This window comes from Acomys russatus, chromosome 12 (genome assembly GCF_903995435.1).
Source record: "Acomys russatus chromosome 12, mAcoRus1.1, whole genome shotgun sequence".
NCBI lineage: Eukaryota > Metazoa > Chordata > Mammalia > Rodentia > Muridae > Acomys > Acomys russatus.
This window is the reverse complement of record NC_067148.1, coordinates 2,758,699-2,779,801: the sequence shown is the minus strand read 5'-3', so window position 1 is coordinate 2,779,801 and position 21,103 is coordinate 2,758,699. Positions and strand designations below refer to the sequence as shown.

General features: G+C 42.5%; 1 protein-coding gene and 1 pseudogene across 3 annotated transcripts in view; one reads left to right on the top strand and one right to left on the bottom strand.

Moving 5' to 3' along the window:
• Positions 1-2,098: 2,098 nt before the first annotated feature.
• On the bottom strand, positions 2,099-10,667 carry LOC127196662 (translationally-controlled tumor protein-like; annotated as a pseudogene).
• A 399-nt stretch (positions 10,668-11,066) lies between these two features.
• Positions 11,067-21,103, top strand: part of Hibch (3-hydroxyisobutyryl-CoA hydrolase) — a 66,717-nt gene continuing 56,680 nt past the window's right edge. For all 3 annotated transcript variants that reach the window (XM_051153784.1, XM_051153783.1, XM_051153785.1), the window contains exons 1-2: positions 11,067-11,151; positions 17,607-17,649. In XM_051153784.1, coding sequence (XP_051009741.1) covers positions 11,117-11,151; positions 17,607-17,649 — 78 coding nt within the window. In that variant the 5' untranslated portion in view covers positions 11,067-11,116. The remainder of the gene's footprint in view (positions 11,152-17,606; positions 17,650-21,103) is intronic.

The following is a 21,103-nucleotide window of genomic DNA, read 5'->3' as shown; positions in this document are numbered from 1 at the left end:
TCTGTCATTCTGGCCACAAAATCGGAAAACGATTCCTCAGGGCCCTGAATAATTTTTGTAAGGCGCCTATTAGCCTCCCCTTTTTTAGAAAGCGCTTTCCAGGCTTCAATAGCTGTCTGTGAAATTTGAGCATAGGCTCCCCAATGGTAATTTGTCTGATTCACAGTAAATTGACCTTGACCTGTCAACAAGTCAAAGGTCCAGTTTCTCTGTTCAGGAGTAAGGGCAAGAGCATTGGCCTGGGCTTGTGTTTGAGCGGCCTCATACCAGAGAGCCCTCCATTCCATGTATTGACCCATGTCTGGAAGTGCGGCTTTTGCTACCATCTGCCAATCAGAAGGAGTTAAGGTGCCAGTGCCAATTCTATCCAACATTACCAGGGTAAAATTTGCATTAACCCCGTATTTGCGGACAGACTCAACCAATTCTTTAATTAGGTTATATTCGACGGGGGCATGTACTCGTCCCCCGTTCTCTGTTTCAAAAACAGGAAAAAAACTGTGTAATTTTTTACGAATCTTTTCCGGCCAAAAGGAAAATCCAGACCGCAGTTCGTAGGGTGGAGGAGTGGTGGGTGTTACCCTACGAGAGGAGTTATGGGAGGGTTTTTTATTATTTCCTCGTTCGTCTGGGTAGTATCTCTCCTCCTCATATTTGGCTGCCTCCTCCTCTAACTCTGCTTCTTCCTCTGAATCAAGAGCCTCATTGTCAGAGGCATTGGGGCTAGAGCTTGCAGAGCTATCAATATTTAATGCCTCAAGTTCCCTTAATGGGTAAAGTCCTTGTGATGTCCCTTCTGGGGAATCAGGGGACTGCACTCCTTTTACAGGAGGGTTCTTAGCTTCTTTCCTTTTACGGGTATCCCTTTTCTTGCGCGCACCCAACCTCTCACTATGTTCGGTTTCTGACATGCTATCCTGAACTTCCTCTAGGGCGACCTGTCCTTTCTCTACTGCCCTCTTGCAATTGTTATCCTCTAGGCAATTTTTTACAAGTAAAAAAATAAAAAATATCACTCCTAGAATCGGCCTAAGAAATTCAGAAATATGCATACCTCTCCGAACTTACCTATCCCTGCAGTTCTGAATCCTCCTTGAAGTCAAGGGGTCTCCGAAGGTGCTGACGATGGTGTGGTCAATTTCCCGGGTTTCGGCACCAGATGTGACTCGCGTTACCGTCTCGCCAGCAAGAACGACAGTGCACACACAGGATCCTTCTGCAGTAAAGCTTTAATGCGTCTTAAGAGGGAGAGCATAAGCTTACGACAAGTAAAATGGAGACCCCAAACAGCAGAAACCCATCCCTTATATAGGAAACTGTTCTCCGCTTAGGATGTGTCAGTCCCTGATTGGCTGTTACTCATCAGGCGATATGACGCCACGGGAGAGGCAGAGCACAACAAGTGGAAAGTTCCTTCGCACATGCGCAGATTACTTGTTTACCAGTTTGGGACACAGGATGTCAGCGCCATCTTGTAATGGCGAATGTGAGTGCGGCCTCTCACATAGTTTGTTATCTCGAATATATGTGCCCTAATTGGTAATTCTTTTTATATATTTTGCTTTGAAATGAATTTCTTAATTTTGTTTTCAGAACTGTATATAATCTGTTTATGTTTTGATATTTTGTGGTATCAACATAAAATTAATTTCATTAAAAATTATGCACATATTTCTTAAGCCCCATAGTATCTCCACTAGACCTCATATTACCAGATCATTCTGGTAAAAACTTAAGCCAGGGACAAGACTGGATGGGTGAGTGCAAATGAGTATCTCTCTCCTGGGCTGATTCTTCTGACTTTTTTTTTAATGCATGTTAAAAAAAAGAGATTATATATATATATATATATATATGTGTGTGTGTGTGTGTGTGTGTGTGTGTGTGTGTGTGTGTGTGTTCTTCCTGCATGTTCACTGCACTCCAGAAGAGGGCACCAGATCTCATCATAGATGGTTGTGAGCCACCATGTGGTTGCTGGAACTTGAACTCAGTTCCTTTTCAGAAGAACAGCCAGTGTTCTAACCACTGAGCCATCTCTCCAGCCCCTAAATACACTTTATTTGTAGACAACCTACATGACATCTTTTTTTTTTTCTTAAAAATGCAATGCCTCTACTCCAAATAAATCATAGTCAAAATGAAAGCTCAAGATGACATCAGTCCCATTTGTCCTAAGTCCTTGTGTTATATGGATGGCAAGCAACAGCCAGTCATGGTGACAGGTACAACTTGTTAACATTTTTTCCATCTCTAAGCCATCCTTAAAGAAAATTGTGAATGGCCTCACGCCATCTTCATGGTAGTCTAGGAGAGCAACTATGCCATTTGGATTCATGCTTTCACCGATAAAGAACTGGCAGTTATTGAAAGTAGCAAGGATGTATTTAATTTGCTCTGTAGCCCCAGTCATGAAAGGCTTTATGCTTTGTCTGGTTTCTGTTCTTCAAGTTCGCCTTTGAGTGGTTTCATGTAATCTTTGATGTACTTTTCTGGGCCTCATTTGTGAGGTTGGTTTCTCGTAAGTGATGGTTCCTGACAGTATCAACACCAGTGACTACAGTGCTTTGGGTACCTTTTCCCTTCAGCCTTCACCAGAAACATTTCCACCAGTGAGAGAGTCATTGACGTTACCATCTTCTACTGACCATCTTGCCCTCCAAGGCACAGCCCACCCGCGCGCCATCTCCCAGACCTTGTAGATGTCGGAGAACAGCTTGTCATAGCTGATGAGATCCTGAGATCCGGGTGGATGATGATCATGGTGGTGGCTGGGGGCAGCTGGCCTGACAGCAGAATGGGAGCTCTGGCGGAGGGGGGGATTGGGCAGAAAAGGCAAATTCTTCTGACATTTAAAACTACCAAAAACCTTCCTTTTATGATCCAAAGCTCGCTTTCTTTCTTTCTCTCTTCCTTTCTTTCTTTCTTTCTTTCTTTCTTACGTTTTTCTTTCTCGGTTTTTTGAGACAGAGTCTCTCTGTGTGGCCTTGGCTGTCCTGGACTCGCTTTGTAGACCAGGCTGGCCTCGAACTCACAGTGATTTCACTGCCTCTGCCTCCCGAGTGCTGGGATTAAAGGCATGCACCATCACACTAGGCCCAACGCAGTTTCTTACAATTTTGCCCGAGGGGGAAAATGTGACTTTGGAAATCTATAAATACATATAAGCTAGGCCTACAAATCACACATTTACTGACAAGAATTCAGAAAAATATTTAAAAAAATAAATATTTATGTTTTGAAGAAACAAAACACAAATAACAAAAAAGTCTTCGCTATATATAAAATGTTACTATTTTAACAGATGAAAGCAAATTTAGATAGTAATGACATAAATGTGATTCATTTCTATAAAAAATTAAATCTTGGCTGTTTTATTTCATAGGACACAGAATATCTTCAGTATTTTTCAGAATGGGTCAATATTCTGATTTTCTAATCATCAAACCTGAGAATTCTGTTTTACACAAATAAAAGATAAAGTGACAGTTGTATGTCTCAGAATTTCTGAAAATCCTGTTCTCATTACAGGTCATTAAAACAAATTAATATTTTGTTTAATGATTTTTGTTTCAATGAAATTCAAATTAGTGACTCAAACAATGATTTTTAAAAATCAAACATTCCAAGCAATCTTCTCTGTGTAGCCTTGGCTGTCCTGGACTTACTTTGTAGACCAAGCTGGCCTCAAAATCACAGAGATCTGCCTGCCTCTGCCTCCCCGACTGCATCACCATGCTGGCTTACACATTTGTTTTATCTAACAGAAACCATTTAAAAATTTCCCCTATTTTACTAACTAATGTTCCTTATTGTACTGACTATTATTTAAGTTCATTGGGGATTGGTTGATGACCTGAAAAATAAGTCACCCTTGCCTGACAGATAACATATTTTGAAATCTATGAACTATCAGCAGGCAAACAGATGATTAGACCTTGTGGAATGTTGGTCCAATGTGGCTCATTCATAGTTCAAAAAAGTTACGGGGCTGGAAAAATGGCTCCGCAGTTAAGTAAACTTGCTGTTCCTACAGAGAACTTTTATTCAGTCCCTAACATCCACATAGTAGCCTGAAATTGTCTGTGATTTCAGTTCTAGGGTATTGAAGGCCTTCTACGAGCATCAGGAAGTCATGTGGCACACATAAGTACATGTAGGCAAATGCCCATATACATAAACACTACATCTTAAAAAACAACAACAACAATAAAAGATACACAGAACTATTCTGATTGCCATACTGAGTTTAGAGAATGAAAAGTTGTCCAGTTCGTGAGTGCAACAATAAGAAATGAAGAGATGACTATGTTAAAATGCTTTTGTGGGATGCTGTTATGAACAAAGTTGAAAATAGATCAGCCAAGGAAGTAAAAACTCTCTTACAAGTCAAGTTGTAATGAAGGTTTCAGGGAAGAGCTGGGAAGCCAGATGCATTTCCTTTGGCATTCTGGCTACACTCCAAAGTGAGGCTGATTGGATTCAAGTCTGATTATGTCATATTTCCACTTCAGTACCTCTACTGTGGCTTCTCAGTCCTTTGGTAATCTCAAAAAAAAAAAAGAAAAGAAAAAAAAAGAAAAAAAAAGAAATAGAATATGTAATTATGGAGAAATAGAAGGAGAGTGGATTAAATGGGGAAGAGGATGGAAGAAGGCTGTGATAACTCTTCTCAGTTGTCAGCTTGACTGTATCTGGAGTGAACTAAATGCGTTTTGCACTATGTCGTGGCTACAAGCCTACCGCAGCTGGAAAGTGGAATGTGGTGGTTTGAATAGGTTTGGAGCCCATAGATTCCTATGCTGAATGCTTGGCCCTTAGGGAGTGGTATTAGGAGGTGTGGCCTTACTGGAGTAGGTGTGACTTTGTTGGAGTAAGTGTGCCCCTGTGGAGGTGGGCTTTGAGGCCTGCCATGCTCCAGCCCCGCCCAGTGTGGAACATGGTCTCCTCCTGGCTGCCTTCGGATCAGGTGTAGAACTCTCAGCTCTGTCTCCAGCACTGTATCAGTTATAATGCTGCATGTTTCCTGCCATGATGATAATGGACCAAACCTCCAAATCTGTAAGTCATCCTTAATTAGGTGTTTTCCTTTAAAAGAATTGCCTTTATCTCTTCACAGCAGTGGAAACCTTAACTAAGACAAGGAGTAATAGAGGGAATATGGAAAGGAACACGTAACACTAAGGGCCATATGGAAACCTGCTACTATGGAAGTTTCTTAAAATGTCAGTTACAAATCTATCTTTATCACAAGAACATACATCCTAGGTGTAACAGACAGATATGACTCTATAGCTAGATGAAGTAAAAGAGTTAGATAAGGTCTTCAAACACCTCAGAGACCTGCAGAATCTGGCGTTTAAAGATTTTTTTTATCATTTTAAAGATTCACTGACAATAAGACAGGTTAACTCTTGGTAACACCCAGCCAAAGAAGATGATAAACATCAAAGAACCTCCTTACGTAAATTGTTTCAAATGTGGCAAACAAGCCACTGGGAAAAATGTCCTCATTTCGGCTACAGACAGAAGACTGCCTAAAAATGGGCAAGCTTGGATGCAGGCAGAGTAGACAACCAAACTCTGCCAAGACAGGGTAAGCAAGTCCTCAATAGTTCCTGCCTCACAAAGATGTCTGTCAGATATACTCAGCCAGAAGGCTGAAGACGATGCTCCAACAATACAGAATCTTGGGTGGCTGTTAAGGAAGCAAACTGTCTCTATCATTTTTTTTTTTTCACTTCAGAAGCTGCTAACCTGCACTTCCTGCTTACTCAGGTAATTAATCTTATTCCTTCTCAGGTCTCTGATGAAGTTGAAGACCAGATAGTTTGGTTTTATAATTAAGCTTAGTTGTTTACGGGTTAAAATGTTTTTAGGTCTAGATAGATGTTTTAAGTTAATAGAGATGAGATATGGTAGATACTGATTTACATTCAGAATTTTAGACACACCAAGATAGGAAAGATCTTTCCTTCAAGGTTGCGAAATACAAATAGCCAAAATGCTATGAATGTAACGTTAATTTAATTCCCAATCGTTTTTGTGGTTCTTCTTGCTGTATATATTTTATTTTATATATTTATAATAATATAAATATGTAAAATATTTTAAAATATAAAAAAAACCAAAATATGAAAAAAAAAACACCCTTAAGGGTAGGCCCCATCCCTAGCTGCAGATGTCCAACAGAAACTCAACAGTGTTTTTGTAGATTTTTTTTGTCTCATATTGCTTTATCTTACTAGTCTTTGTTTATATATTATGCGTTTTGATTTTGTGTTTTTATGGACTTTGTGCGTGTGTTTGTTGTGCCTTTTCTTTTTTTTAATTCTGATTTATTTGTTTGCCTGTTTTCTAAAGAAAGAGAGAAAGAAGTCATGGAGTTGGATGTGTGGGGAGGTGGCTTGGATCTGGGGGTAGTTAAGGGAGAAAAAAATCATGGTCATAATACATTGTAAGAAAAGATATCTTTAATTAAAAAAGGAAAAATATTCCAACATATTAGCAACCACTTTGATTGTAGAAGGGCTCACTTAACTTACAGTAAGTACAAAGCAAGAAGGAGAAAGAGCCAGATTTCATTACTCAGCCTCATGCACCTCTAAAACCTTGGGCTCCATCAGGTTGCTTCTCTGCACATGCAGAATAAGAAAATGGCAACCCCATTAAGAGAAGTTGAGATGTGTTACAATATCTCACACCTCATGACATAAAAGGAGGGTGTAGATATGTTTTGCGTCAGAAGATTAAATCGAGCTCAGCATTGTCATTGGTAGCCACCGAATCAAGGCCTGTTTTCTTAACATATCAGTGATAGACAAGGAGAGCTGGAGGCCTCTTGCTCTGTTTGCCCATTCCTTTGTTTGAATACATGGACTGCCTACAGGTCATCTGCAATCTGTGTACCCTGTGGCTGGCTGCAAAGTCCCTGCAACCAAATCTCTATAGCCAGAGGAAAAGGAAGCCTGCCTCAGCGTGACTTCATTTAGCTGGGCTGGTTCCAACCTCTGAAGTCTGACATCAAACAGTTTACTTTTGACATATTTAAGCACAGGAAAACTTTGGAGAAAAGTTTCTTCTTGACAATTGTCATAACAAAAAGATATGGCTAAATCAAAACATATTTGCAAATTTGTGTCTTTTGCAAAGTGCCTATGGCCTCTTCCACAAGAATGGGTTCTATTGACTGCAAAACAGTGCTCAGGGTGAGGGGATTAGTGTAAAGCCTGGCTCTCTGGAGTAGCAAAGATTACCAGGTTATTAGCACAACCATTCCCAGCCTTGGGAATGGAAAAAAAAACCAACAACAACAAAAACAAAAATAAAAACAAAAAACAGTATGCACATCTCTTCTGAAGAGAAAATTCTGTGTGTTTAACGATTCTTGTTTCTCTGTTGCTACTTGTAAAGGGGACGGTGCTTGTGAGCTTCTACAGTTGGCTTCCGTCTAAGGGGTACACCAAGACTGCCATACTTGCTGGATAAATTACATCATTGTAGGTCATTCTGTTAACAGATAGCTGACTCCATTTTTCTTTTTAGTTAAAGAAAATGTTAGATTTTGATCAAGTCCTTGGTTTTCTTTTATATGTGTTCTTCCTCAGTAATCTTGTGAATTACACATTGAGCAGCCCTGCCCTGCCTCTAGGGGCTTTGAGAAGTTCCCAGAATTTCAAATGTAAACTATCCTCAGCTGGCAAAAATCACACCCCTGCCAGAGCATGAGGCAAATCATAGTCAGCTGTTGTGGACAAGCTGAAACAGCTCCATGTCCTGTACCTGGGATTAAAACAAAAACATTCCCTAACATTTCTGTGTTTTTAAAGAAATCAAAATTTCTCATTATACATGATCATAAAATAACTTCAAAATTCTGCTTTTTAAAAATCACTTGCTCATTTGCGATAAAAAAGGCCTTTCTGTCTCTGGTCTAGGCCACTTTCATTCTTCTACTCCTGTAAGAGTGTAAGTGTGGCCCAGCATACAAATAAAATTTTTGCCTTGCAGCATCTCAGGGTTAGCTCCTGGTTTCTGACATCATAACTATTCAACCCTGGTGCTGGCTCCCGATTGTCTTTGACATCCTATATACGAGCTTAATTTAAGGATAACTTGCATTTTGACAAATTTTATACTCTTATTTTTTTCCACACAACTAGATTTACCCCAATCAAAATTTAAGAGTTATTCATACACAAAATCTCTTGTATGATCAGCTAAATGATACTTGAAATTTGTAGCTTGGGAAAGAAAATTAGTGGGACTTGGGAGAGAGAGCTTGTTTGGTAAAGTGTTTGCTGTGCAAAGACTGAGGACCTGAGTATGACCTCTGATACCCATGTAAAAAGACTGGTAAAGTAATAGGCTTATAATCCCAGAGCTGGGGAGTCAGGGACTGACAGATCTGAGGTCTTGTAGGCTCTCTAGCCTAGCCCAGTGAGTGAGTCCCAGGTCCCAGTGAGGCTCATCTTAAAAACAAAATGGATAGCTTCTGAGGATTAACACTTATGGTTCTCCCGTAGTCTCCATATGCACTTGTACTCATGAATGCACACACACACACACACACACACACACACACACGCAAGCTTGTGCAAACACAAAATTGCCATCCAACAAAAAAAATCAAGAAGCATCACTTAGCTATATTAGAAGTGTAGTTAAAATTCTGAAATGGAAGCTCAGCACAGGCTAAGGTAAAGGCAGTTCAGGAAGAACATGTCTAGACTTCAGGATATCCTTTCAGGAGGATGAAAGGAGAACACTTGTTGTGATATAAGGCAGCTTGTGAGCTCACAGCATCATTCTTCATGGTAGCCCAAAGTGGAGACAACAGAATATCCATCAACTGATGAAGAATTCAAAACAAAAAAGCTTTCCATCTGGGGCTTAGGATATAGGTCAGCTGGTAGAGTGCCTGCCTGACATTCATGAGTCACCCAGGAGTGGTGGTGCACACTCCTGTAATCTCCAGCACTTGACGAGTAAAACCATGAAGATCAGTCCAAGGGTATCCTAAACTACCTAGCAAGTTCTAAAGAAGCCTCCCTCCCCTGCTTACTTGCCTCCTCCCTCCTCCCTCTCACATCCAATCCCACCAACGTAAAAGTATTATTCAGCTAGAAAAAGAAGTCAAGTGCTAATAAATGCTACAATATGAATGGATCTTGAAAAGTTTTATGTGGACTGAAAAAAGTTAATTGCAAAGTGTATCGATTATACACTATGTACCCAAGGTAGGCATATGTGGCATCAAGCAGAATTCCTCTGTGGCCTCTGCTTCCCTTCAAGCCAGAGGGAGAACTATCTATAAACTGTAAGCTGGACTACACCCTTTCCTCCCAAGTTGCTTTTGGTAATGGTCTATCACAGCAACCAAAAGCTAACCAGGATAGATACAGAGTGTCCCTACGGAATAATGAAAATACCGTAAAATGAGAAGTGATGCTGAGCGTAGGACTAATTTCTTACTGTACAAAGTGAAAATGTAGGGTCCTTTGTTTGACAGGTAGTAGGGGGCTATCAAGATGGTTCATTGGGAAAGACACTTACCTCCAAGCCTGACAGCCTGAATTCTATCCCTGAGACCCACATGGTAGAAGGAGAGAACCAATTCTTGCACGTTGCCCTCTGACATCTGCATATACACCAATGAACTTGAATGTGTATAGATACACACAGCAAATACGTAAATAAATGAAATGTTTTAATAGCAAAGAATTACATAAAAACGGGGATCCTCTAACCATGAAGGCTGTAAAACACAGGTCCCTTTTACGTGAAGTCAAGAAGAGGATGATTTGGCTCTGGCTACAATAGAAAAGCTCATTTTTCAGTAACACCTGCTGCATAGGCTAATACATTCTTTCTTTCCCTAAATAAATGATGCACGATGCCATTTGATGGTGAAGCTATGTGGTGACTGCCTGTACCTATTTGAGGACTAATTGCAGGTCACAAATGCCTTGTATCTGGTATTATATTTGACCCAGGCCAGAAAGATAATTTCTGATCAAATATCTTATAGGTCTCCTAAATGCTAAAGACTAACTCTTTTAACTTCCTGCTCTCTGAACTTCTTCTCTAAATCTCTATTTCTTATTAATATGCCAACACTTTTTTGGTGATGAAACGCTTACAGCTAGACATCTGCCTCTAGAAGCAGCTCAACAGTAGTGGGTAGTTAAATATGGGTTTTACTTAATAAGCTGCTTTCTGTGCAAGTATGCTTTCGCTGATAAAAGTGACTTTTAGTTTAGTTGGTAAGCATTCTCTTAATCAGGCATTTTTGTCTATTAGAGGAGACTGAGGGATCTATTACTTTTCCTTAGACAATTAGAAATGTTTCAAAGCAAATTCGGCTATGCTGAGTGGGTACTACACCAAATTCAGCTCTCCTTGATGTTAAACGCATTTCAACTGTTTGGTTCACAAAGAACATTAAATTTACTTATTTTTCTGAGGCAGGGTCTTGCTATGTAGTCCTGGATGGCCTGCACCTGTTGACCGGTCTCCTGGATCAGCTGTCTGAGTGCTAGGATTACAGGAATGCGTGATCAGGTCCGATTTAAATATACTGCTTCATTTAAAATTTATTAAAATTCCACAAAACTTCTTCAGATCAGTCAGTGCCTGCTGGTCAAACTTGAAGGCCATACCTGCATGACCGACTAGAAGTTCCCAAGACAGCTTAGTTGAGGGAGCAAACTTAGTTTACTTTATTTACTTTTGTTCTCCAACTTCCGTTTTCTCCTTCCTTATCTTTCTGCTTTGGCTACCAACTTCCGTTCCCACCTCCTTCGTTTTGGCTCCTCCCCTCTCCCTCGCCCTAGTCAACGCCCCCCCAGCCAGGCCCCGCCCCGCCGTTACCCGGGTCCTGGCCCCGCCCCCCTCCTCGGCCCCGCCCTTCGCTCTTACTCATTTCCTCCAGCTCTTGTTTTGCCGGGTCTTCGAGTGTAGCGCAGCGGAAATGCAGGTTGTGGCCGCTCTGGCCTTCCGGAGGACTTGTTGTCGGTAGCCGCGGCTCTCCAAGGCTCTGGCCGGCGGTGGGCGGGTCTGACGTGGCGCTCGCGTCTAGTCGCTCCGCTCGGCTTTAGTTCTGGGATTTTAGGCCATGGGGCAGCAGGACGTGTGGCGGCTCCTGTCGAGGTGAGTTTGCGAGCGAGCCAGCAGCTAAGGGCCGGTCGCCGTCCGTTCTTGCTGGGGTGGGGTGGGGGCTCGCGAGAGTCGCTGCAGGCCTCGCACATTCAATCTTCTTACCCCGAGGGCAGCCTCACGCGTCCTCCGACTTTGCTTTTTTTTTTTTTTTTTTTTTTTTTTGCAACAGTATCTTCATTTTCCGCCCTCTAGCTTAGATTCGGTCTGGACCTCCCACGCCTTTTCTTTCCTTTTGCCTCCGATTAATTTTCTTTCTTGGGGCTGGATGCAGCGTGGGGACGTGTCACCTTATTTTCTGTATGGGGTACTATGAGTCAGGTCCCACAGGTGTGACGGCTGTGCACCTGAGATCCGGGGAACTTGGTTAGCTTTTCAGCCAGCTGCAGCAGCAGCGGCGGAGTTGTTTGGAACTCACAGAATAATGTTGCAGCCATTTAACGTGGCTTGACAGGAACACAAATACAAAGATTAACTTTTTAAGAGTGCCTCTTATCGCATGCAGCCGGACCTCGGCAGAGGGAGTGTAGTAGCACTCATTCTAGGAACTTAGGCTTGTGCAGTGCCTTGTCCCCAGGACCATACACAAAAACGCTAATCGCCCCATGTGAAACGCTTCACTGAAGTACTTTTCGTGTGATGAGATGTTCAGTGTTAGAAATCTGTATGGTCTAGGAGCACCCCAACAGTGGAACTCACCTTTGTTCCGCCTGCAAGTTACTTATGCCGTACAGTCTGTTCTGGAAGGTTCCTGCAAAAGCACGAGACTGTTTCTTTTTTCTAAATGAATAGTTACTATTAGCGGTTTTAAGAGCCTGTACGGCCCTTGAAGGACAGGGTAGTGACAGGAGTTCAGTTCCCTGTGTGGCTCATAACTACCGGTAACTCCAGCTCCAAGAACTCTTTTTTTCTTCTGGACTCATGGGACACTTGTCCTCGTATGGACACACGTATGCATAATTAAGACTAAATCTTAAAAAGAATGGTGCTGTTTCAGCGGAAAGCACCTCATGTTGTAGCCACTCGTTTGATTCTCAAATATTTGTTACACATTGAAGAGTTGCGTTGCATCTCTCTCTCTCTCTCTCTCTCTTTTTTTTCTTTCCTTTGTGGAGAATATTGACATCTGCTTATATAGTCATTATTGTTGCTTTTTTTGATAATGGCAAGTTCTAAATTATTTGGGAACCACGTTGGAACGTGGTTATGTTAACGAAGTTAATTTCACCCTGAAAGATTCTGTCACTACTGTGGTTCAACTTGTCCCTATTTCATTCCCCATTGCAACATGTAAACTGCCAGGATCAAATTGGGCAGTATTGATCTGAGGGCCCTTTTCTAGGTGCACTCCTGGAAAGGGGATGGGAGCCAAGGTCAAGCAGTGGAGAAGGAGAGGGGTGTGCTGCACAACTGTGTACAGGGTCTGAGGGTGTTTCTGGAAAGGGCGGGTGTGCCTTGGTTGAGTTGATTGGGCAGTGGCGTTGAATTTACATTGTCCTTCTGATGATGTTGTGTGTTCGTACCACTGCAGTGCCAGCTTTGCCCTTGGAGGGTTCTCTCTGTCCCCAAATCACCTCTTTGGAAACAACTCTCAAATGTATTGTATAACCTGATTTATCTGAACCCTATGCGGAATGCCTCAGTTGCACTTCAGACACTTGCAATTATGTGTACCCTAGATTTCTAAATGATCTTTGTCACTAGTTTTTTTTGTTTTGTTGTGAAACTTGATGGCTTACTTCCAGTTTGAGGAAGTTCTGTATGTCAGTGCTATATAAATCTTACTGAGATTTACTTCAGTGCTTGCTTTCATAGGCTTAGAAACTCTCATGAATGCCTTTCTGGTAATGGAGTTAAAAAGTTGACTAGTCTGGATCTCAAGGATTTGAATACCAATTTACTTTATGAGTAAATTAACGTGTTGTACATAGTGAGAGACACTGTACTGGGCACTAGTCATCCTGTAGGCAGTGTGGTCAGGCGTTTTCACCAGTCCTTAAATAAATACTTAAGACAAAGTGATATTTAGTATTGACCTTGACTAAGTGTTTTGCAGGGGAGGTTAAGGCCAGCTTTAGAGAGAGGAGGTTAACTCTAAAAATGGTTGCTGTTAAGCAGTATACCTGGGGCTCTCTGCCTAGCTACATGTTTGCTTCCTGCTGTTGCTGTCTCTGTTCCTTCAAATCTGTTGGACAAAGGTGTAGTCTTTGAGGTCTATTATCTCCCCCACCCCACCCCCTACCCCCACCCCACCCCCCTTCCAGGAGATACAAAGACCAAGGAGAAGCATTTAGTAACAGTCACTACATGGCATCAGTGGGGACCAGTGGAGGACTGTTGGGTGAGGAGCAGGCTCTTTGCCCCAGAGGCAGCATCTCAGCTCTGGCATCGATGCTGTTAGGAGAATGTAGACCTACTATTCCCCCAACTCTCGGGTAGCTTTTTAAAATTTTGTTTTGTTTGTTGGAAAACTGCAGCTTAGGCAAAATCTCTTGATTTTAAAAAAATGTCTATGGGGAGTTTGAGAGGTGGCTCAGCAATTAAGAGCGCAGGCTGCTCTTCTAGAGGTCCTGAGTTCAATTCCCAGCACCTACATAGTAGCTCAGGACCATCTGTAATGGGATGTGATACCCTCTTCTGTCATGCAAGCAAACATGCAAAAAGAGCACTCATATGTATAAAGAAATAAATCTTTAAAAAAATGTTTTAAAGTGTATGTGGTGGTTCTATAATAACTCTGAACCAAATAAGAACAAAGTAATAACAAAAGACATTTGCAAACCAGGCTAGGTGTCTTTTTAATCCCCCGTGAGCGTCAGTGTTTGTGTTTATTTCTTACAGACAGGCAGAGGTTCTGTCACCTCTGTTGTTGTCTGTTCCTGTCACCTCCTGATGTGTCTTCACTTTTGTTCGGCTTCAGGATCTTTTCTGCATTGGTTGTTGAATGTTTCTGTTTTATGTCACAGCAGACGCCACCTAAAAATAATATTTTAGCCGGTGTCCTTCCCATCCTTGCTTGATGCCCTCTTCTTCTCCAGAGTTTTCATTTTACAGCTCAGTAAACCATGTTCCTGTTTCCTGAGATACTCATTGGGCGTTCTGCCCTACTTAGCCTGCCAGCTGCTGGGGCTCTCTTAGTCCTTTATATCTACTTTGCTTGAACAGTTACATAGAGTTGTGTAATTTTGTAAGCTTGTACTTGTGTTAGTAGCTAATTGCAAAAAAGTTCCTGAAGTGTTTATGCACGATGGTGGTGTTTTGTTGTTGGTTGTGTTTTGTGACAATCTCACTGTGACTTACTCTGTAGTCCTGGTTGGCCTCAAACTCACAGAGATCCACCTGCCTCTGTCTCCCCAGTGCTGGCACTAAAGGCTTGTGCTACCATGCCCAGGTAACCCAGCTGTTTTTACACCTTAGCATGTATCACCAGGAGGATTTCCATGTCCTGCCTTCAGTTTCTTCTATAGTAGGTCACTGGTGGAGCAAATAATTTGCATTTCAAGGCAGGTTCCCAGTGCATGCCTGGATCTTGTCCAGGAACCACACTTTGAGATACCAATTTCACATCACCTGCAGGGATTAAATAAGCTTGATATCTACGCAAGGACTTGAGCCCTCTCTGAGATGGGTACACCTTCTCCTGCCCACCACAGGGCAGTTTGAGAGGCAATAGAAGAAAGAGATGATACGTTTGGGATTATTTGGAGACAGAACTCCAAAATATATTTTATGTGTTTGTAGTTCTAGGGATTGAGCCAAATACTGTACCGTTTATTTATTATTAATGTACCATTATTATTTATTAAAATAAGCAATAGTTTAGTATGAATGGCACTAAATGGAAACTATATGATTAATATAGAAAATGGTGGAGAATTTGGTACACTTAACTTTTCTTTACTTCCCTTCTCATTGGGGCTTGGGACATAAGGGTTGATAAGGATGCAGTACAGTACACACTCTAGGACAGCCCTGGGAGAGATCTAACTTACTGTGACCTCCTTAAAAGGCAATAAGGAGATAAGACCTATAACCTCGGTAATAGTTTGCATCCTTACCAAATTAAAAAGAAAAAGAAATTATAGATTGCCCATCCTTATACACAAAATAAACAAACAAACAAAATGTAATTTAAAATTTCAGACTTCTATTTGTGGAATATTTTTAGATTACAGGACATCAAACTGAAATTTTGGGCCAAATTTTTTAATAAATACCTAATGGCATGTACAGTGTTATACAGATTAGTTTGAACATGTCTCTACCATTCATTTTTCTCCCCCTCCTAAATCCCTGACAGCTGTTTATTTTTCTGGGAATTCCAGAATTCTGCCATTTTCAAAATATTATACATTTGAAATCTCACAGTATTAGCTGTTTTAGATTTGCTTCCTAGAAGCACACATTATTTAATTTTCATTCTCCTGTGTATGGGATGTTTGTATAGGTAGCTTATTTCTTTTTATGGTATATATCTCTTGCAAGCAGTCAGACACGGACACACACACACACACACACACACACACCCGCACTCACACACGAACCCCCCCCCACACATACCCTCACTCACACACACAACACACCCACCCGCACTCACCCACACTCACTCTCTCTCAAGCGCGCGCGCACACACACACACACACACACCCTCACTCACACCCACATACACACACCCACACCCTCACTCACACCCGCATACACACACCCACACCCACCTGCACCCACCCATACTCACCCTCGCGCGTGCACATGCACACACACACGCACACACACACACACACACACACACACACACACACACACACACCTGTCCTCACACACACTCTGAGCGAGGTCTGTTGACTGTTGACAGTCTTCCGTGGAGAGTTTGGGAGATTTGGTAGACCCTCACCTGAGATTCCAGCCTCTCTGTCCTGCACTTCCCAGCATCTTGTATATAATTCTGTTCTAATTGCACATGACCTTATGGTCTTAGAAGGGGCCAGAGTGTATAGCTCATGGAAGGTTAATAGAAGCAGGGACTCCATCTATGCAGCTGTGGAAAAGTTGACATCAATGTTGGGACAAGATATTCTGGTGGTGCAGCTGCTTTACGGTCACCTACACCTCAGTAAGTAACTCCTCACACATGTTCTGTAAGCAACCCAGTACAATCATTGGTTCCGCAGGCTGCACTTTAGTGGGATTACTTTGGTTAATCTTCGGAGTCCTGTAAGTAGAGGATCCCCAGGAAAGTTCCTAAAACACATGGGAAGAGGGTATTTAGTTTTGGAAGAAACTGCCAAAGTCTTTTAAAATGGTTGCATCACTTCATTGTTGTGCCTGTCAACAGTGTTTTTCAAGGTTTTGTTCTAATAACCTTTGGAAGAAGCTTTCCGGGTTCGTGGTTTGTGCATCACGGTGTGACTTCCCATGTGCATCACAGTTTCACTGCCTGTGTTACCATGCTTGTGCATCACAGTGTGACTGCCCGTGTGCATCACGGGGTGACTGCCCATGTGCATCACGGGGTGACTGCCCGTGTGCATCACGGGGTGACTACCCGTGTGCATCATGGTGTGACTGCCCATGTTACCATGTTCGTGCATCACGGGGTGACTGCCCATGTGCATCACGGGGTGACTGCCCGTGTGCATCACGGGGTGACTGCCTGTGTGCATCATGGTGTGACTGCCCATGTTACCATGTTCGTGCATCATGGTGTGACTGCCCGTGTGCATCACGGTGTGACTGCCTGTGTGCATCACGGGTGACTACCCGTGTGCATCATGGTGTGACTGCCCATGTTACCATGTTTGTGCATCATGGTGTGACTGCCCGTGTGCATCACAGTGTGACTGCCCGTGTGCATCACGGGGTGACTGCCCATGTGCATCACGGTGTGACTGCCCGTGTGCATCACGGGGTGACTGCCCATGTGCATCACGGTGTGACTGCCCGTGTGCATCACGGGGTGACTGCCCGTGTGCATCACGGTCTGACTGCCTGTGTGCATCACGGGATGACTACCCGTGTGCATCATGGTGTGACTGCCCATGTTACCATGTTCGTGCATCACGGGGTGACTGCCCATGTGCATCACGGGGTGACTGCCTGTGTGCATCACGGGGTGACTGCCTGTGTGCATCACGGGTGACTACCCGTGTGCATCATGGTGTGACTGCCCATGTTACCATGTTTGTGCATCATGGTGTGACTGCCCGTGTGCATCACAGTGTGACTGCCCGTGTGCATCACGGGGTGACTGCCCATGTGCATCACAGTGTGACTGCCCGTGTGCATCACGGGGTGACTGCCCATGTGCATCACGGTGTGACTGCCCGTGTGCATCACGGGGTGACTGCCCGTGTGCATCACGGTCTGACTGCCTGTGTGCATCACGGGGTGACTGCCTGTGTGCATCACGGGGTGACTGGCCATGTTACCAGGCTCCTCTATGTTTGTTTCAGGTTCAGCTCACTGAGAAGAGCTAATGTCATTCTGCAGCATCTGGTAAGTTTAAACTTTGTTTTTCTGGGACTGTTAGATTATAGTATAGATTATAGTATAACTTGAAAGTGTCACCATTAGGGAAATAGAGGTTACTGGGATGGCAGATTTCCTTGACCCCTCACCGCTGTCCTCAGCCACCTCCTACACACTGTTATAAGGCTGTGTAATGAATGTGGGTAATTCCTACTGTCCAGGTTTTAAATACTGAGCCTGCAATTTAATCTTGGACAAATGTTTGGTTTCTTGTAGCTTCCCTTTATATAATATACTATCATATATTATATATATATATGATAGGAGATTAGTGTTTACCATGAAGTGTTCCTAAATGTTAAAGAAATACTAAATTTTAAAAGTGTAGCATGTGGGCTGGCACAATGGCTCAGCAGTGGCTAAGAGACTTGCTCTCACAGGGGACTGAGGTTCAGTTCCCAGCACTCACATGGTGGCTCACAACAGTATGTAACTTCAGCTCTAGGGTACCTGGTGCCCTCTGTAGGCACCGTAAACATTTGGTGAATAGACACCATACATTAAAAATAAAATTTTTAAATCTTAAACTAATACTTAAAAACACTAATGTGTATAGTGTATAAATGACTTTACCTTAGCAGTTATTATGTCTATTGTACCTTGCAAAGCTAAACATTCATTGTTTATTAGATTATAGGAAAGTAATTTTTAATTCAGTTCTGTATCTTTTGTAGATTCCGATGAATACCTTAGTATGAATGAGCCACCTGCACAATACACAGGTGCTATGCTAGGTGTTCCATATATGTATTAACTCAGTTAATTCTCACTGCAGCCTTATGAAGGCCTATAGCTCTCATGTGTACTTCTAAAGCCTCTTCAGGAAGGTTTTGTTGTTTTTAGCTTGTGGTAAGTGCACATTGTGACAAGCTCTGATCAGAACATAGCTGCTGCTCCTTTTGTCTTTATCCTTGCGCATGACTCTGCCAGAGGGCGACATGGAAAGAACTTGTCTTTTTAAAAAAGCATCATACTGTTTTCCTTGACTGTGTAATAGTTTGTGCTTCCATAGTATGTGTTTATTCACACACTGGACTTGATAAGATAGCAAAATTTCTGAGCTTTGTCAAGTTGCTTGAGGAGTGTATCTTATTACAGAGATAATTTTGTTAACTGAATTTTTCTGATGAGAAATTTAAATTAAAAGGATGCATACTTCTCTATTGTTCAATAAGCTTTCTTAAAGCTCTTCTAAGTGCATATCATTTTTTGTTTTTTTTCTAGTAATGAATTGTCCTATGAATTAAATACACATGATTTTACAAAGGAAAATGTAAACATCTTTAATACTTTAAAAATGTAGTTGTCTAAACAGATGAAACTAGAAACAATCATCCTGAGTGAGGTAGCCCAGTCCCAGAAAGAGATGCGTGGTATATACACACTTAGAAGTGGGTCTTAGCCCAACATAGATGTCCTTTGAGAGACTCCATCCAAGGGAGGGTTGGGACAGGTGCTGGGACTTGCTGCGTGACTCTGGGCAGAGTGCTGAGAATGTACGGAAGAATGGGACCATAGAAGGATCCAGAGGGTTCAGGAGCCCCACAAGGAGACCATCAAGGCAGGCGGAACTGGACCCAGGGGGACCTGCATAAACTGTTGCACCAAGCAAGGACAGTGCATGCAGTGAACCTAGAACCCTGTTCAGATTTAGCTTTTGGCAGCTGATTCTCCAGGGCTTTGTGGAAAGCAGGGACTGCCTCTGACATGAACTCTGCTGCCCCTCCCCTCCCCCCCCAATTTGATCATTTCCTCTTGTTGGGAAGGCCCAGCAGGCACACAGAGGAAGGGGAAGCAGGCTATCTGGATGAGACCTCATAGACTCTAGTCATATGATGGGGTAGGAGGTCTCCTTCTGTCAGAGGTCTAAGGGAGGGGACTAGGGCGGAAGAGAGGAGGGTGGCAATGGGAAGATGCAAGTGATGGGATGACAGTCAGGATGTAATCTGAATAAATTATAATAATTTAAAAAAATGTAGTTATCTAGATTTTATCAGATATTAGGTATATGTTTGCTATATGTTTTTTAAAAGGATTTATTTTATATATATGAGTACTCTGTCTGCACATACACCTACATGACAGAAGAGGACATCAGATCCCAAAATAGGTGGTTGTGAGGCAGTATGTGGTTGCTGGGAATTGAACTCAGGATCTCTGGAAACGCAGATGAAGCTTGTAACCACTGAGCCATCTCTCCAGCCTGCCATATGGTTTTAATGGTCATATTCTAGTTAAAAATTTAAATTGACTTATTTTTAAAATTTTGTGGTCCTGAGTATTGAATTATTGCACATGTTAGACAAACACTCCATCACTGAGCTACAATTTTAAAATTTAAACTGACTTGCAGTTTAAGTATATGTTTAGTATTCAATTTTACTATTTTTAATTATGTCTTTGTGTGAGTGTGTGTATGTGGATATGTGCGTGAGTGCAGAAACCCACGGCAGCGGATTCCCCTGGACCTGGCAGCTATGAGCAGCTTGTCATGGCTGTTGGGAGCAGAACTTGGGTCCTGTGCAAGAACAGTCCACACTGCTAACCACTGAGCCATCTCTCTAGCCCCTCTGACTATACTGTACACTAGTCCCATGTGTTGCCACTCTATTTGGTGGCGTGAACCTGGGAGAGTAGAGCCTAAAACTAGCCACCTGTATCCAGGGCATCAGACAATTTATATTCTGAGGTCATTCTAAGGATTAAGCAAGGTCATGTGAGCAAAGTTCACTTGAGTTCAAGCTGTATACAGTCAGGAGGACAACTTATGCTTGGAAACATCATTCTGGATAATAATGGGTAAGAGGATGGCTAATCAAAGGTAAAACCCACTCCTGTCATCATGTGAAATGGGCACAAAAGCACATTCCAAGAACAGCCAAGTTATGGAGAAAGAGATGACAGGATTCTTGTTTACTTGGAGTTTTCACACAAGGTTTCAGAAATCTCCTCACACAGCTTCATTTACGGATTGTGTGAAGTTTAAAGTCTTGTCCATAGATAAAGCAAGGTGTTCTGGGTGGTGGTGCTGTGAGCCGTGGCAGCTGTGTGTGTCTAAGTCCTATGAAGTCGCTATACAGTTAAAGTCGTGTTTCTTACCAGCACTGTGGTTGCTTCACGTAGCTCCTATTTTTCATGTTTCCTTTTGCATCCTGCCACTTTCAGTCTCATGGGCCTTTTTAAACAGTGATGCTGCCTGCTCCTAGAGCGTCCGTGTACCAGTCTACTCTGCTCCTACAGTACAGCCCTTTGGATGGAAGGCAGCTTTGTCAGCATGGTAGTTACATGAGTGGCAGCAGAGTGGCCCTGGTGACCCGCTAAGCCAGTGTTCAGACAGCATATTTCCAGCACAGAACATGCGAATCGGAAGCTTTGTGACCTGTCCTTGCTGCTTGTCTGTCTACACTCCCATTGCTCATTT